Source organism: Pezoporus flaviventris, unplaced genomic scaffold (genome assembly GCF_033815535.1).
Source record: "Pezoporus flaviventris isolate CSIRO_AGI_PZ_B2104156 unplaced genomic scaffold, CSIRO_AGI_Pfla_v1 ptg000002l, whole genome shotgun sequence".
NCBI lineage: Eukaryota > Metazoa > Chordata > Aves > Psittaciformes > Psittacidae > Pezoporus > Pezoporus flaviventris.
In genome coordinates this window covers 82,299,644-82,316,875 of record NW_026892550.1, presented here as the reverse complement: position 1 = coordinate 82,316,875, position 17,232 = coordinate 82,299,644, and the positions used below count along the sequence as shown (strand labels likewise).

At 40.8% G+C, this 17,232-nt stretch overlaps 1 protein-coding gene across 5 annotated transcripts in view; it reads left to right on the top strand.

Moving 5' to 3' along the window:
• The window catches only part of CACNA1C (calcium voltage-gated channel subunit alpha1 C), a 482,397-nt gene that overhangs the window by 367,532 nt on the left and 97,633 nt on the right, over positions 1-17,232 (top strand). For all 5 annotated transcript variants that reach the window (XM_061444716.1, XM_061444714.1, XM_061444713.1 and 2 more), the window contains 4 exons: positions 7,052-7,078; positions 9,197-9,357; positions 10,152-10,377; positions 16,297-16,504. In XM_061444716.1, the coding sequence (XP_061300700.1) occupies positions 7,052-7,078; positions 9,197-9,357; positions 10,152-10,377; positions 16,297-16,504 (622 nt within the window). The remainder of the gene's footprint in view (positions 1-7,051; positions 7,079-9,196; positions 9,358-10,151; positions 10,378-16,296; positions 16,505-17,232) is intronic.

Genomic DNA, 17,232 nt, shown 5'->3' with positions numbered 1-17,232 from the left:
AGCTTCGTTACTTTTTCCCATTTTGGAAATGTTAAAACAGGGCCCCAAGTTTCACCAGAGCAGGACATGTAAGATTCGGGGAGATAAAGAGTTTCCATGCACCTTTCAACTTAATTTGAAAATGGGTGATGTATAGTAGGGGAATTGAGGTTTGTTATTGAGAAGGGGTTTTTCACCCTTTACCCGAGGACAGTTAAAATCCTCAAGGCCTCAGTCAGATTGCTTTTCATCTCTAAGAGATGGATAGGCTCTTTCATCCAGGAAAATGAATGGCTACATCATTGTATTTGAAATTCTGAGTGAGATACAAATTTTGCCAAGGCTTTCAACTTTTGTAAAGTGCTTGTTTCAAACTTGTGTAGCTGCAAATCCCTTAGTTATGGGTAAATTCAGATTTGCCTTTGATTCTGAGGCTTGAAGTTCTTTCTGGTTTGTTTTGTTACTGCATCACACAGGCAGAGAGAGAAACCAACTTTCCTGGTTTCAAGAACTATTAAGTTATCTTCTCACTGAGCCCTCATTTAAACCCCCCATAGACCAATATTTCTGCTGGAACATATAAAATGTAAGGAAGAATTTATTTGAATGAGTCTTTTCTTTTATTGGAATCTGACTAAGAGAATTGGAATTTGGCCCAGTGTTAGAGATACAAATAATTCATGTGGGAAGTCAGTTAATCTTTTCAAGTAAGTTCCTCATCTGGTACTAGTGACTTTGAGTAAGCACTAATAATTACGGTCATGCCCCTGATTTACTATAGTTGAAGATGAGGCCTGGACTTTTGAGCAGTCATCTGCCCTCTGGATTCTGAGGTTTTTGCTTGATCGTTGAGTTTCATCTGTTGCACATGAGACTTCATTTTTACCAGCCTGCTAAAATCATCTAGCAGGCATGAATCCCCATTGCCTTGCTATAAACACATTTTTTCCCAGAGGGCAGAGACTGCACTGGGCAAGCTGCAACCTGGCATGACTGAAGCAACAGGGAGATTTCAAGTGAAAGGTAATATATTTATTTTATAGTGGCATCGGGCTTCTAGGGCATTTAACCATCCCAGCACTACCACCATAATTACAGGCTGAGCTTGCCACCAAATTGAACTCACTATCAAAGGAAAAAATTACCCAGGAGACTGAAGGAAAAACCATTTTCACTGAAGATAATTCAGAATTACTGGCTGTTCTTTTTGTTCTTATAAAAAGCTGTAGAGCTTTGAAAGGCTGGGTCTGTGAATGACAGAAAGATCTGCATGAGAAGCCAGGCTCAAGCGTGCCTTTTGGAAAAGGAGATCTTCCCTGACAGCCTTTCTCAGCTCCACAGAGACATATGCTATGTGAGATCAGGAGAGTACCTTTCAAACACAAGCTATCTCCTACTGATGAATTGTCTCAAAGAAGCTTTTATTTCTATAGTATCCATACTATAGAGACTGCCTTCATCAGCTGTGCTGTCTGGAGCAATGCCAGTCTTCAAACCAGCAGGAGTTTCAGGAGGGATCTAACATCTAATCTCTCCTTGTTTATTGTGTAAATCCAGTTTCTTAGAACTAAAACAAAACAAACCAAAACAAGTTCAAGGCCAGGTTGGACAAAGCCTTGGGTGACATGATCTAGGTGAGGCATCCCTGCACATGGCAGGGGGATTGGAACTAGATGATCTTGAAGTCCTTTCCAACCCTAACTACTCTATGATTCTAACTCATTCATAATCATTCCTGGTGTAATTCTGCTGCCATCAGGAGAGCTCTGGCTGAGAGTAGTTCCTTTCCAAAGATGGGTGTTAGCTTTACCAGGCATCTGAATTTGAAAAAGGTTTTCTAGGGTTCCACAGGACGTTGAAAAGCATCCCACAACTTCCACAGTATATCAACCCTGTCATGGTGTTGCCTTGTGCTACACTGACATCTGCCCTGCAGTAGAAACACAACAGCTTTTAACCTCAAGGACAACATTTGGAAGTGGAACTGATCTTACTTGTGATGTGAATAACCTGTTGCCTTTGGGTACAAAGAAACATGTTTCCTCTGCAGCACACATCTGTGGGATAAACCCAGAACTAGGAGCAGTGGGTTTCTATTTACAGGATATCCTTATACTCAGGACTTATCAGTAGTGAGCGATTTCCCTGAGCCTCTATGGTTACTGCTGTGCAGGACTTAGATTCCCAAGGACAGGCTATTGCTCATAATCAGTAGTAATATGTTCTGTGAGGGATGTCAGCATATATAATCTTCCAATATAACCAGAATGTTAATTTTCTAATACAGTCATACAGATCTGGGGTGCCATAATAGAGCTTGCTTTTATACATATGTATTAGCTAAAAAAAAGACCTTTGTGGAAACTAATGTTCCATAGAGCCTCAACAGAAAAGTGAAACACTTGAGCTCAAAGGGAAAGAGAAAATTAGCTGCTTTCATTGAAACAATAAGCCACTTGGCGTTTTTACCTTGGCCAGGATTTCCATACATACGGAGTACAGTTCAATAGCTTTTCCACCAAAGAGGGTTAAAACAATAAAACAGGATAAAACAAAGTGAATAACCTACCCTGGCTTTCCAACTGAAAACAGTGTGTCCTGAAAATATTATGAACAATGGAAGCTTTCACTGGCAGCTGCACCATCAGTGATTTTCCCTTGGTGCTTTTCTGGCTTGGAGAATAATTCTTATGCAGTTCTTGTAATAATCAGCGTAGGAGCCAGTGGTAAAGGCGAAAGAGTCTGTTTAGTTTGCTTGTAGGTTCACTATAGTTGCTGCTGGTTTTCACCTAGCGAGATGATAACCTCCTTCTGTGGGGACCAAAGTCCCCATCACATCAAGAACAGTGGTAAAAGTCTGCCAAAAACTCTGAAACCACTGCTGACTTCAGCAAGAAAATACGTAAGATTGAACCTTATGTATCAGCCTCAGCTACTGCTCTCCGATTTATTATGAGCAAGGTGCTTTTTATATTCACAGTCAGCTCTAGATACGTGTCTAAAGGACAATAGCATGCCCTTGTGGACTACGAATTATCTTCCTACTATGGATTCTGTGACAGGCCTTGCCTGTGACTTGTCACAGGGAGAGCAAGATTATTCACAAAGTGCTGAAGTGCTGTCCTATTTTCCTAGACTGTAATAAAGCCTGTTGAGCAGCAAACCAGCTCAATTTTAAGCTAGACAGATTCAGTTTTCTTAAAGTTATCCTCTAGATTCTCACTGCTTCTGGCCAGCGTACACCTCTCTCATAAAACCAGCATCACCATCAGGTTGGCATGCTCCCCAGTGCTTCTGCAAGAAAAGCAAGAATGAAAAACAGAAAGAAAGAAGGGGCATCACTGTGTGGACTCTGCTGAAATTCAGTGGTTACGTCAGCAGGAGGATCTCAGTCCACATCAGAATGCAAATTCTCCAGGGCCAGTCAGTTATCTGTTCTGTTTTGCTGAAATATTTTAATTAATTAAATGAAATGGGAAATGGTCATTGCATCCCTGTACAACTCCCCAGTGTTAATTGTGCTGTATAGAGGATAGCAAGAAGGAGAGTGGAGGCCTATTGCTTCAGTGTGAATCACAGAGGCACAGCTGAGGATAGAACTTAGCCCTAAGTCTTTATTAGCCTGAGAGATTATCAGGTATGTAGCATACGTTCCTGAGAATGTCATGATACTATATGCTTTTATCCCAATAATATGTGGAAAAAAGACCCTGTGGTGGGCATCTTCAGGGATGCCGGCATCCTGACCAGAAACAATAAAATGTCATCATCAGGAACAGAGAGAAGGAAAAAACTTGCGCTGCACGGCTAGTAACTGCATGAATGCACCATATTGCACCAAAGCAATATCAATATTACACCAGGGGTATGTTCTCACCGTTCTAAAATCTGTAGGATATGCATAGTGCAGCTCTTTGGATGTTCCCCAAAGTTGCATATAACCTAGAGGCATAGTAAGTAAATTTTTGTGTTACTGCTTTTCTGAGAGCTTTTATTCGTATTCAAGGGCTTTTGTAAATCCTCATGAAGACAGTCGCCTCTAGGCAGGATCATACAGTGTAGAAGTAGTTGTGACCATCATGCCAGATAATTTCATCGTCATGTTTGTAATTGCTACTCCCAGAAAACAACTGTAACATGACCTTTGTGTCATGCTTGGCTACCTACATGATTTTTTCCAAATTTGTTTGTTGTGTGCGCAATTACACAAAGTCCTCAATCCCTATTATACAGGAGTGTCACATTCTTCACAAGCACATCGTTTCTCTTCTCTGGTGTCCACCATGAATAGAGAAATGAAGACTGTATCTCTCAGAATGTGGGAAATCTCACTAAATTCAATTTATGCTGCTTATCCTGAGTTTCTGTTGACAAAATCTTTACATTTCCCTGTTGTATCTGTATGTGCTGCATAACTATGAAAGGTTACAAGAGTTTTAGGGAATTTAAAAGATAGCTGGTCAAACAGTAGAGGTCTGATCTTTGTCTTTCTAAAATGTAATCAGAGTTACATGGTTCCTACGATAAAAATACTCAGTAGTGATCTGAAATGGGTTTTCATATAAGCTCCTATGCCATGACTTTAAACAATAATTTCGCAAGACTTTCCAGAGCTGGACACAAATGGGGACATGCATTCTCCCAATGACATAAACCCCCCAGGATACGAGGGATGCAAGAGATCCACATTTAGACTCAGTAGAGAATCTTGTCCACCCTGAACCCCTGGCAGCTTCCAGTTTGGAGTATCAAAAAAAGGCCATAGCAGGGGCTCAAATCCAGACTATTCAACAGACTCTAATGATGCCATAAAAGGATTTTTATACTACATAATTAATCCTGGTTCTGAAAGACAAAAGATTCTTGATCACAAGGGTCATTTGAAAACGAGTTTCAGATTTAGGCATGATGTTTTCAGAATTGCTTATTGTACAGTTTGCGTTTCCAAAATTCCATTTCAGTCTTGGATTCTGCCTCTAAATATAAATCTCTTCCTCCTTCCTTGTCCTGTTCTATATATATAGCACACCCACATGTGATAAAGCCTTCTGCCATAGCAGTAAGGCAAGGTGCGGGAAGGCTGTAGCTAACCTGTGGGAGCGCTGAATGCGCTTGGCTGCTGTTCATAATGCTCCAAGGATATAATTATCACATGTGTGATGAGTACTACACCTGCCACATCTCTTTTGCTTGAATAAATAAAAAAATTCCTTAAATGCCACACAACTCCCTTACCAGCAAACCATTAGCCATGGAGGTCAACAGAGAACTTCACAGTCCCTGTCCTTCACCTTCCACCAGGAAGGTTCCCTGTGACATCTTTCTCGCTCTTTTCCTCTCCTCCCCTCAGCCTTTTTCTATGAAAGTCCTTGCCATCTCCTTTTCAGTGCTCAGCTTTCTCCTTCATTGTGATTTTTATTTCTTTCCCCATCTTTGAACCTTCTCTTCTGTTGTCTGTAAACCTGATCCATTACAATTTGTAGGTAGTGCATATGAAGCAAGAATTCTCTGTCAGAAGTTGGAATAGCTTTAACATTAAGGATGTGCTTTGTAGGTGCTTCACCCATCATGCTTGTTAAAGTGCACTTTCTTGCTGCAGCATAATTTAGCATTCTATTCAGCCAGTGTATTATTTCTTTTTATCAAGAGTTCTTGTGTGTGTCTGTAACCACACCGTGTCCTAAACAAGCTGCCTGTGACACAGCAGGAATGATGTATTCAGTGCAAAGGCTTTTTTTATTCTTTTTTGTCTTGGACCATCTGCTATTGAAATGTTCTTATCGCTGCAATCTCTTCCACATAAGGAAACTGACCTGATGCTGATTACTTGTCTGTGACTGATGTCCTCAGAAAGGGACATGACCATTTTTAAGACCACTACAGTATTGTTACATGCTTTTAGAATTACTTTTGTCCAGTGTCTATTAACACAGTGAATCCATTTTTAAGCCAGTACAGTAAGACCTTTGCCAACTGTTGTCAACAATGAATCACTTTCCTATCGTAGAGGGAACCTTAAGAAATGCTTCAACCCAGCAGAAATTTCTTGTTCGTAGTCACTCCCCAGATTCTCATTTCTTCTGTTCCTGGTTGTAGATTTTGCAGCTTCCTAAATCACCTTTGACTCATGTCGTTGCTTCCACATACCTTTATTTCTATCTGTCCACCATTATTTAAGTACCAGAAAACAGACAAAGAGTTCAAAGGCCTTGTAGGGCATGTGTCGATAGCCAAAGAGTTCAAAGGCCTTGTAGAACATGTGTCAAGCAGAACAAGGTAGTGGTTAGAGAATGGGGGTCTATCTCTAACTTCGTTTGGGAGTTTGCATAAAAGGCTGAGATTACTTAAGTGAATACACGCAAGTGCATAGAATTAGATATTTAAACACATATACAGTGGGAACATGGCCAAATTTTCATGAATGTTTAATTCCCCAAATTTTATTGACAGCAACAGAATCTGTTATTGTTCAGGACCTTTTGAATTCATCCAATTTATGTAGATTTTAACAGAGACAAAAAAAATGTTAGTATCTAAGTTTCAAAATATCCACTGTTTTTCTTTCAGTTGCTGGGAAAAAAAGAAATGAACAGCAGGCATTATTTTCCCCATGGTTTCATAATGAACTTACATTTCCTGAAGGGACAGGTGATGTGTGAAAGCAGCAAGTCTGTCTGTATAAAGTCAAATGTATTTTAATATAAGAAAAAAAGAAAAGAAACCCTAGTGACTAATAGAAAGAAGAATAATGCTTGAAAAATAAGTTGGGTAACAGATGGATAGTGCCCCTAGCACTGGGCCAGCGTTTTACCCAAGAGAAAAGCTAGTTCACTCATGTCTGTAGGTGGTAGAATCCCATCATGGCACGACTATCTCCAAAACCCCCAAGATTTGTGTATCAGGGAATTCTAGCCATTCCCAGTGCCTACACTGACTTGAAGGGGATTCAAGAGGAAAAAATCGTTAAGAAATTAATTGAGCTTAATTTTGTTTCTTTCTGTTGCTATTTTTTCTGTTGCTATTGATAGATGGGACAGCTTCAGAGGCTTTAATGGCAATTCTTATCTTTCAGGCATCGGATTTCAAAATCAAAGTTTAGGTAAGTAAAACTGACTTATGCTTTTCCTCCTTTCCACCAGTTTTGTTCCTTGCTTTGTGAAGTGGTTTACTCCTGCATCTGTGGGACGCAGTGTTGATTCTAGGAGATACTGACAAACTTGTCAGATTTTAGTCCGTCATCTACCAAAAATCAAGATTTTTTTCTTAGTTTCATACTGAAATAAGGCACAGGGACTACTGACAGTATTTCACTCAGCAGTTCATATCTGATTGCTACATACATATCTCAAGCTATAACATATAAAACCAGAAGTTGTTCAACTGAATCATTATACTACATCCATCAACATCAGCCCTGTCAGCTCAAGGTTCTCTTTCCTACATTTTTTTGCACTACTCTGCTTTGCTTGATTGTAAATCTTTCAACTGGTGAGATTTGCATTTAATTGTGAAATTCTCAGTTTCACCATTGGACATGTGGAGTTCTTCTGGTGATGATTGTTCTGTTGATTTAAAGCTTTTGAAAATGTGAAGCAATCCCCAGGTGGGTTTCCTGTGGGTTTCCATTGGAAAGGCTGACTGAGCTCATAGAACTTAGCTGTTGGGGTCCCAGTCCGTTTCTGCCTCTTCAGTAGAAGCCCAGCTTCCTCCATAACTCCTCCATAACAGTCAGCTTTATAAAAACCTAAATTAATTTTCAGAATATCTGGGAAAAGTGGGCAACTGTATCCTTCAGCTTACAGAAATAATGAACAGTAATGTAAATTCAAGAACGACCTGACGCGTACATGCTGCCTATATGCATCCCCATGCAGAGTTGCATACATAATCACATTCCTGCAATCCATGGTTTTATTTGTATGTAAGTGTAAGCACAAAAAAAAACACTTGTATCATCACGTGCTCATGTGCACACACAATTTTACACAAGTAGACACAGAAGCGTGGGGGATTAATAATGATTTAATGACAACATCAATGTCTAAGTGTCTTGCCCATTTTAAAAATTGAGATGATTTCTTGTCCCAAATCCACTGCAGAACATGCAACCCTTATTAAATCTTTGTGCTAGTTTAACTGGGTGCCTTTATAAATTGCATAGCTGTAACAGCCTGGATTTGATTACCTGTTAAAATGTTGCAAAATTCTTGGCCAGTGTGCAATGTTCACATCACCTGGCTTTAGTTCATATAGATGCTGAACCCTGACCTCAAGAATGGACATAGTTCATCACTGGAAATAATGCATAAGAGAAGACCTAGCCAAGAAAATACCTTTCTTCCTGTAATGTATGTGTCTCTTTAGAGGCACACACATGCACGCACGCACACATATGTATATAATATCTATATAAAACTATTAGATTTATTATACAGTGCAAGTGTTGCCTGGAAACTGGTTGCTATGCAAGTTAAATTCTGAAGAGTGGGAGGTGTGTAATTAGCTTTAAATATCTTCTGTAGTTAGTAATTACCCTCAGAAATCAGTGACATAAGGGGATGTGTTCATGGAAGGCAAACTTTAAAAGGTCTGTTGATTAGCAAATGGTACCCTTAGTTACAGGCATGAAGGTGAGATGCTGAGGTCCCCTAAGTTGCTTTTTGTCTGTTTGATGTGGTTTTTTTGTTTCTGTTCAGAGTTAGCCCCTGTATTGGGCTTACTCCTGAACATTGCTGAATGTCGGAAACATTCCATGGTTTTTATTTGACCTCACTTCTCCAAGGACTTAATCCAAAGGTCTGTAGTACATAGTGGGATAGCTTTTCATTGACTATCCTGAGCCTGGCCAAGGTCCCTTTGCAGGCCACAAGCATTAAATACAAGAATAAATATTTTTATTGGAACTGGGCTAAAAAACCTCTTGGGGTAGCTGTAATGGATATCTTAATCAGATTAAGGTATTGCTTGAAGAAATTTATTCATCTCTAAATGTTGCGAATTGTCTTAGGGCTAGTTTTATTTCTATGGCTAAAGGAAGGATGATCATAGCTGTTGACTCAGATGAAAATGAAAGGACATTTCTCAGAGTGAACTTTAAAGTTATTCTCTACCCTTCTTGAAAAATAAATCAAGACTAGAGTCTCTCTTGACAGAGAAGATTTGCAATAGCCTAAGGATCCCTATCTGAAAAGAACTTTTCCTTTTCCAATTTTTCAAGTCGCTACTGGCGCCGGTGGAATAGATTCTGCAGAAGAAAGTGCCGTGCTGCTGTCAAGTCCAATGTTTTCTACTGGTTGGTGATATTCCTTGTGTTTCTCAACACCCTTACCATTGCCTCTGAACACTACAACCAGCCAGACTGGCTCACGGAGGTCCAAGGTGAGGAGAGGATTATGGTTCTGTTCATCATGCTCAGTGTCAAAAAAGGGGCTGAAGGTGGAGCTGATGCATTAGACCTCACAATGGTAGAAGGAGCATACACAGCTCCTAATAGTGTCTGTGAACGATCTTAAATAATACAACAAAATATGTGCCACAATGGCATAAGTTTCAGGGAAAATGTTAGTTACTCATTTCCACCAAAACCAGTGTTCCACTGGGTATAGGTGAAATCCAGAGCTTATACTAAATATATATTCACAGCAACTGGATTTCCAATTTATGGATAGCTACTGGGAGCCACAGGTTGTCCAGGGTTTTCCTGAAATGGCATTTATGATAAATTCTAGTTACAAAGGAGGTGAGGAAGAGCAATTTGTAAAGTTCTTCTGTCTGCAGAACAGTTGAATCCTCACTGGAGGTGAGAGCAGCTGAAAGGCTTAATTAAGCAACAGTAGGTAGCACAGCAGCTCTTCTGTTCCCACTCTCATCTGCAGATGACAACTGTGATGGGAGGTTGTGCACAGGAAGGCATGTCCCTGCCTTGGAGGTTGCGTGGTTGTGTAATACATCACACCTGTATGTGCAATACATAAGAATTACTGCACACATCTTTGTAAAACATTTCTGTGAATGAGATGCCCATGCTTTTGAAGTCCATTCTTTGACCCAAGCTTACATGAAGTTAATCTTTCAGACTGATCTCAGAAGGCATTTCTTGTAGGCAAAAGCCAATGGTTAGCTATGATAATCTTTTGACTAAGTTTTCTTAATCTGTTTCTGTTTTTCATGAGACACTGCCAACAAGGTGCTGCTGGCTCTTTTCACGGCAGAGATGCTGCTGAAGATGTACAGCCTTGGTCTCCAGGCCTATTTTGTGTCCCTTTTCAATCGCTTTGACTGTTTCATTGTGTGTGGAGGAATCCTGGAAACGATTCTGGTTGAGACGAAGATCATGTCACCACTGGGCATTTCGGTGTTGAGATGTGTTCGACTCCTAAGAATATTTAAAATCACAAGGTACTAGTGTGTTTCTTTGGAGGTGAAAGAGGGTTACTTCTCAATGCACAGCATACATAGGTACAAGTCACTCACATCCCTGTTTTCCACTTTTTCTAGCATTAATTGGGTAGTGAAAATGTTAGGTTGATAGTCCTCATCTTCTGAAGTCCGTGGAGGGCTGTACAAAGTGGGTATCTCTGATGAGAGTGGTACAGATTGGTGAGGAGTCTGGCGTAGAGGGCTGGAGGCACTTGATACCATGCAGATTGTTAAACTGAAACCTGTCACGGTAATGCGAGCTGAGCTTGGGGTCTTATGGTTCCCTGCAAAAGACAAAGTGAAAATAAAATAGCAGATAGCCTTGTGACCTTTTCTTTTTCATTATGGTGACAGAAAGGAGCCTGAAAGGCTGCTTTGAGGCAAAATAGCATTTGACTGAGGAGCCATGCCAACTCCAGTAGACTCAACAGTGGCCTGAATGGGAGAAAGTGTCAACACCAGCAGCTATAAGCAAAGGATGTCGCCAGCCCTTCTCCTTCAGAAAAGTCCAGCATGAAGCAGCAGCTTTATGAAGAAACCAGTCTTTTCTAGGTTCCAGTCTCCCCTCTTTTTCCTTCTCATTTTTTCTCCTCTGTCTGGATAAAGGCAGAGTGGTGTCTGTTAAACATTTGCTCCTTCCTGTAGTAAGGCATCTCCAAAACACCAGCTTGTTTGGCAGGCATCTTTCAGCTTAAGGGGAAGTTGTGGGACAGTTCAGCTCCCAACTTACCCAGATGGGAGATCTATTCAAGTGCTCACCCAAAGCTGCACAGTGTCTGCCTTTTCCCATGTGGCACCAGTCAGCACCTTATAAAAAGCTTGACTGGGGTGGTGAAAGAATGTGTTTTATGCAAGCTCAGCTATGAAAATGTCCCTAGAATTGCTATGAACTCCCCCAAAGGAAATTTCTGACAAATTTGAGATAAAAAACACAGCTCATGAGAAAAACAAGACCAGAACTGGAAGACAGTCAAGATGGCAGAGCTGAAAGGCAGAAAAAATCACAGACTTGGACCTGTGCATTGTACATGATTTACCCTTAAAGCTTCTGACCCTCAATTCTCTGGCAGGGTGGATGGTTTTCAGGGTCAGATGGCAGAGACAAAATCAGTTTACAGCCTCAGATAGAGAGGCCAAATCAAGCCTATAGCTATTAAAAAAAAAGATAAATAAAAGGTGGTGTGTTTAGATTTGTGATCATAGAAGAGGGAAAAACATTCCTGCTAACAAGAGTTTCCAGCAAGAAAGGCATCTTTGCCCTTTGAAAAATACTGGGGATCTCTGGTCTGGTGACTGTTTTTCCTGGATCTTTGGGTCTGAGAGCTATCATCACTGAGTCCCAGGCTTGGTTTCTGAGGAAAGCAGTAGCTGTTTCAGGCATTGGGTAATCAGATACACCCAGGGCAACTTACCAATAGGTATAAAAGCTTAAGCTTCAACGTAGCATCCTGAAGAGGTCACTGTTTTTTCAAGGCATTTCTCCCCTCCCACACAAATATATAGTCTAGTGAAGAGAATTCTATAATAGAAAGGCAAACTCTGAGAGAATATCATTAATACTTCAGGAAGCTTGAGCTATTGGAGTACTTAAATATTCTTAAAACTTCTGGCAGAGATGTAATTCTGGAACCAGCTAGCAGTAGGACTAGTGATACTCATTCTGCAGCAGAACTAAAATGCAATTTTACATGGAAGCAAATGTTACCTGGAATACATCTCCTGCAGTTTGTGCATGGGTCTACGCATAAAGCACAGAGCTGAGGAATAACTTATACTGAATAATGTATTAATCATTTTTTGCCTTCTTTCCTGTTCCTAAAATGTGGGCAAGTAGGTTGCAGTAGTCTCACATTTATCTGTGTTTTTTAATTATTCATGATTTTCTTCATGAGTTTTCCCCTCTGTGGGTGCAGTTCACCCTCATGTGGAAAGCCCTAGCACAAGCCTCCAAAGCAGTATTTTAGGCCTACTCACGTCTTGCTGCAGGAGTGAATATTCTGGCTATAAGCAAAACTTTTACCTCTGATATTCTCCAGTAAAATACAAATTTTTCCCTTATTCACTCAGCTCTAATAAATACAATGAGGATTTATTGACATTACAAACACTGGTGGAATACACCACCCAAGTGCAGTCATAACATAGAAAGATACAATCCTAGAAAGCTGGGAAGGGTAAGAGGGATAATAGCATAACAGTTTATGCCAAATACATATGCATAAGCAGTGACATGGGGATGTACAGTGTAGATGGAAATAGTGACAATCGGCCAGTAAAAAGGCACAAAGCAGGAAGATTGCTCTGGTGAGAGTATATCAGTACTTAGCTTAATCTTTCTATCTTTTTATGGATTTTCCATGGTAAACACCAAGCACAAGCAAATTCTGGGTGTGTCAAGATGATACACTTCTAGGAAAAACACAAATACGACTTCCTAACATAATAGAAATAAAGACATTATCAGAGGAACAATGCGTCATTTTAGAATGTCACATTTAGAATGCCAAAAGCAAACGTTTCTTCCAAAATTATAAATACTCTTCAGAATCATTTAGTCTTGTACATTAGACAAGCAAACAGAATCATCTGTTTGTTTTATTCTGACTAATTTTTACAGGGCTGTGCAGAGCATCTCCCATTGCTATGAGAAGATAAGTTATTGTCTCTTTATAATAGTCCTTTAATGCTTTGTAAGTCCCTATATCTAGTCCTTTATACTTAAAAAATAAATCAATTTATTTGCAACAGCATAATTAAATCTTAATCAACATACTTAAAATTAGGTATTTTATACCTAATTCTGCCACTGTGACAGACAGGTATGTCACTGTTAAATGTAGGGAGGAGAGACAAGGCACCTTTTTTTGTACCTGCTTTCAAAGTGGTTTTATATTGGATGAGCAGTGTGGGCAGGTTTCCTACAATGAGACTGCCAGCTGTTGCTACTGTTTTAAGCTCTGCATCTGTGATTGCCAGTATCATAAAGACATAGCGGAAAGCAATGGAGAGGAGAGGGAAGAGAATAAAAGAACATTAACTTCTAATCCAGTTCTGCAATTGATTTCTGTGTGAGATGTTGAACAGCCCATTTAACTTCTCTGCCTCATTCCTCCATTTCTAAACAGGGTTCATAATCACATCCTACTCGCTGGGGTTTTGCAGTGCCTCATTCACTGGCATCCTCAGTGGTCTGAGATCTGCAAGTGGGAGATGTTAAAAGGCACATTCATTTCCCTATAAGTCTGAGGCAGCAACAACACTTTCCTTTGTACTTCCCATTATATGCTACCTGGTTCAAAACTTCTGATTCTATCCATCAGTGCCATGAGATTTATTGTAACTGGCTTTTTCCTTGTCGTGTACTAACCAAAGAGGGCAAAGTAGTGAGAGACTGTTTCTTTGTCTGGGCTTCAACCACTCCTGACTTAAAAGCCTTGTGTTTTACTTGAGGGGGTGTTCATGTTAGTTTTGCAACCACCTAATGTGACAGATGGTAACCTTAGGTCAGGCTTGTAGGACAGTAAGATAAGGCAATTGCTATTTTCACATCCTAGTCTAAGTCAAGACTTCCTTATCTTCTCCTTTTCCTTTTTCTCTTTTTTTCTCCTGATTGGTTTGTTTGCTTTTCTAATGGTGCTATATTTCTCACTAGCACTCAGTACACAGATAAAACAACACTAATCTTATCACCGGGTCATCTCAGTTAATTCCTTTGAGTCTGATAGTTACATAAGAATCTGAACTCAGGTACTGAGCCATTTGTAAGAAATGCAGAGCTGATAGAAGTCTTGCAATTGGGCTCTGAGATAGCAAGGCATTTAAGTTTAAAGTGAGTCACTGAGACGATTCAGATGTGTAACAGCTTTACTGTATGCCTCTTAAGGGCACTGCTAGAAAGACCTAGAAAATGTGTGTCCTGGCTGGCTTTGGAGGACTTGGAAAGATATTCTGGCACCCATGAATTTCTGATTTAAGGATGCTGAAATCAGTTGACTTTCATCAGAAATTAATTCCCTTTTCCTGTGCTGCTTTCCCTTCTTCCCAAAGTGTGAAAGTATGTGAATGTAAGCATAAACACAGAGAGCTGTTACATTGCACATTCAGGGCAGATATTTGTTGGCACTGAGCCCACAGTTTCTATGCCCTTACCTTTGCTCTGTAGTTTTTCATTGCTCATCTCGTTAATTTCAGTTAAACTTTAAAGCATTCTGATTTTCTCTGAAGTGCTGAAGCTGGTCTGGAGGGAAAACACAGTTCTCTTTGAAGCTCAGCCCTTGGAGATGGACCAGTTGCTGATCTTCAGAGGACATGGTGGTGTCCCTCTGCAGATCAGATTGCTAACCTTCATGACATGATTGGGCTGCTCAAGCATTCCTGTCTTCCACGGGACAAGAAAATTCTTCTTTTTTGCACTTTAAAAAATATTAAAAAAAAAAAATCCCATAATTTAAAAAATACGAAATTCACATTTGAAAAATATAAATTTCATTGGGATTTTAAGAACTCTCTGTAATGACTGCACTACCTTCGGAGAAAAATTATATGTTGAAGGATCAGCTTCCTCAGAGGAGTGAGAGCACTAGATGGGTCTGCCATCCTTCTCAAGTGGAACTTCTGCTCCAAGGAAAATATGGCTAGAAATTCAGTCTTATGAGGAAAGAAAGGTTCAGTGTTATGGGCTTCGGGAGAAGGGAGTGGAGGACGTTGGCCATGGTGGGATCTCAAAGCATGGTGGTAAGCCACAAGACACGGTGCTAGAAAGAAGACTTATTGATCACAGGCAGACATTACTGCCTTGCTGACCTGTGAAAGCTGTTGGAGCTTGCTAGTAATGTGCATTCAAAATGAGGTGACCAGAAGCTGACATCTAACCTTCAGCCCAGTCAGAAAGATCTGTCAGACTGAAAACTGTATAAAAGAGAAGTGGCTGTGACCAGCTAAGCAGTAGATTAGGACTGATTGAGCAGATGCTATAGCAAAGTGGGAGCTGCTTCATGGGTGATGTGAATTCTACAGCAGTTTTGTCTAAAGCCTTTTTTGCAACACATGGCTACTCTGCAGGCTGGCAGAGAATGCAAGCAAACTGGCATGCAGCAGAGCATGCTGCTGTCATCTCTTTGAACTCTGATGTGGGAAGACAAGGGCAAGATCTTTTCTCTGCATCGTATATCACTCTATCTGGGCACAATCTTGAATACACTGGAAGAACAAGTCTTAGCCACCCTTTCTCTTGAATGAAGTATAGATGGTTTGATGCCCAAAAACACCAGCAATGGTATGTATGCTCTTCCAAGAGCAAAGGAAACTCTGGACTTCATGTATAGAGACCTGGAGTCTATTTTAGGGCCTATATGAAAGGACCTTTAATACCTTTCTCATTTCTCTCAGTACCAGAAAGCTTAGCAACCTCTATTTGCGAGTGAGCCCAAGCACACACACCAGATTTTGGACAAGTTTGTATTTGCATCCAAACTGTTTCCCCATCTGCTCTTGTTAGTTATTACAGGCCATTCTCTGGAGTGAGGTACGCTGTCTGCCAAACATCTGTGAGTGTTGTAATGAGGTTGGTTAGAATGTAACTCACTGAAGCAGCAAGAACTAATCACCATATATTGATATAAGATTTGCAGAGTCTTAGATGGAGAGTGCTGCAGTAATCTTCTGGGTGTACGTATGGAGTGGGGGCAATTGTGTATGTACACGTGTGATAGTAAAATTACTCATTAGCTGCAGTAGGTCTCATTATCTTAGGGAAGCACATCAATGATTCACTGCTTAACAGGATATTTGGAAGTGCCTGCTTATATGCAGAAGGCAGCCTGAACCAAAATCCTGTGCAGTCCATGAGCACCTGTCTTGGATTAAAGGAATTTTAACTGCCTCTATTTTCTCTCCCAGATACTGGAACTCCCTAAGTAACCTTGTGGCTTCACTCCTGAATTCAGTCCGTTCTATTGCCTCCCTGTTGCTGCTTCTCTTCCTCTTCATTATCATCTTCTCACTCCTGGGGATGCAGCTCTTTGGGGGCAAGTTTAACTTTGATGAGATGCAGACCAGGAGGAGTACTTTTGACAACTTCCCCCAGTCCCTCCTCACTGTGTTTCAGGTAAGGGCAAGAATGGTCCAACGGAGCCAACACATCGTGTTTATGTGGGGCAAGATAGATAACAGATCCTTCACCCTTCCCCTGCAGCCTGACAGTCCCCAAGACTGGACATCAAGCTAACAGCTCCAGGTGCCATGCCATGCTGCCAGCACAGGGGTATTCCCTCCCAAAGTGGAAAATCAAAGCTAAAGCCCCTGTGTGTAGCAAGGCCAACAGGTCTTGGCAGGATAGGACAAGAGAAGAGCCATTGCCTTGTCCCAGAGCAGGATCTGCATGCCAAAAGCCCAACCCTGCAGCTTTTCTCCCCCTTTCCACGGTCTTGGGGAACAAATCACAGCAACAGAAAAGTAATCAAATGGTGTTTAAGCCAACTGCAGTTTTGTGAGTGATCGGCCAAAAGCACCAGGATCATTTGACGTGCAAGGTTAAGGGGAGTGGCAGGGAAGGCTGTGCTCAGGGCTGTCTTCAGTGTGGTAGATTGTGCAGCCTGTCTGAAACAACCAACACATGGGAGGGAAATGCATGGGAGAGATGAGGGGGCTTGAGCAGAGTTGTCTGGGAGAACTGTTGGTCTTCAACCATCATCTTCAAGGGGATGGACGGGGGGGTTTTACACTTTGAGCACAAGTGCTCTTTGCATTCTACTTGTTCTGGGAGATGTTTTATATTTCCAGATGGACGCAGACAGTCTCCAACCATCCTGGGGGAGGGCTTGTTCTCTAGGATAG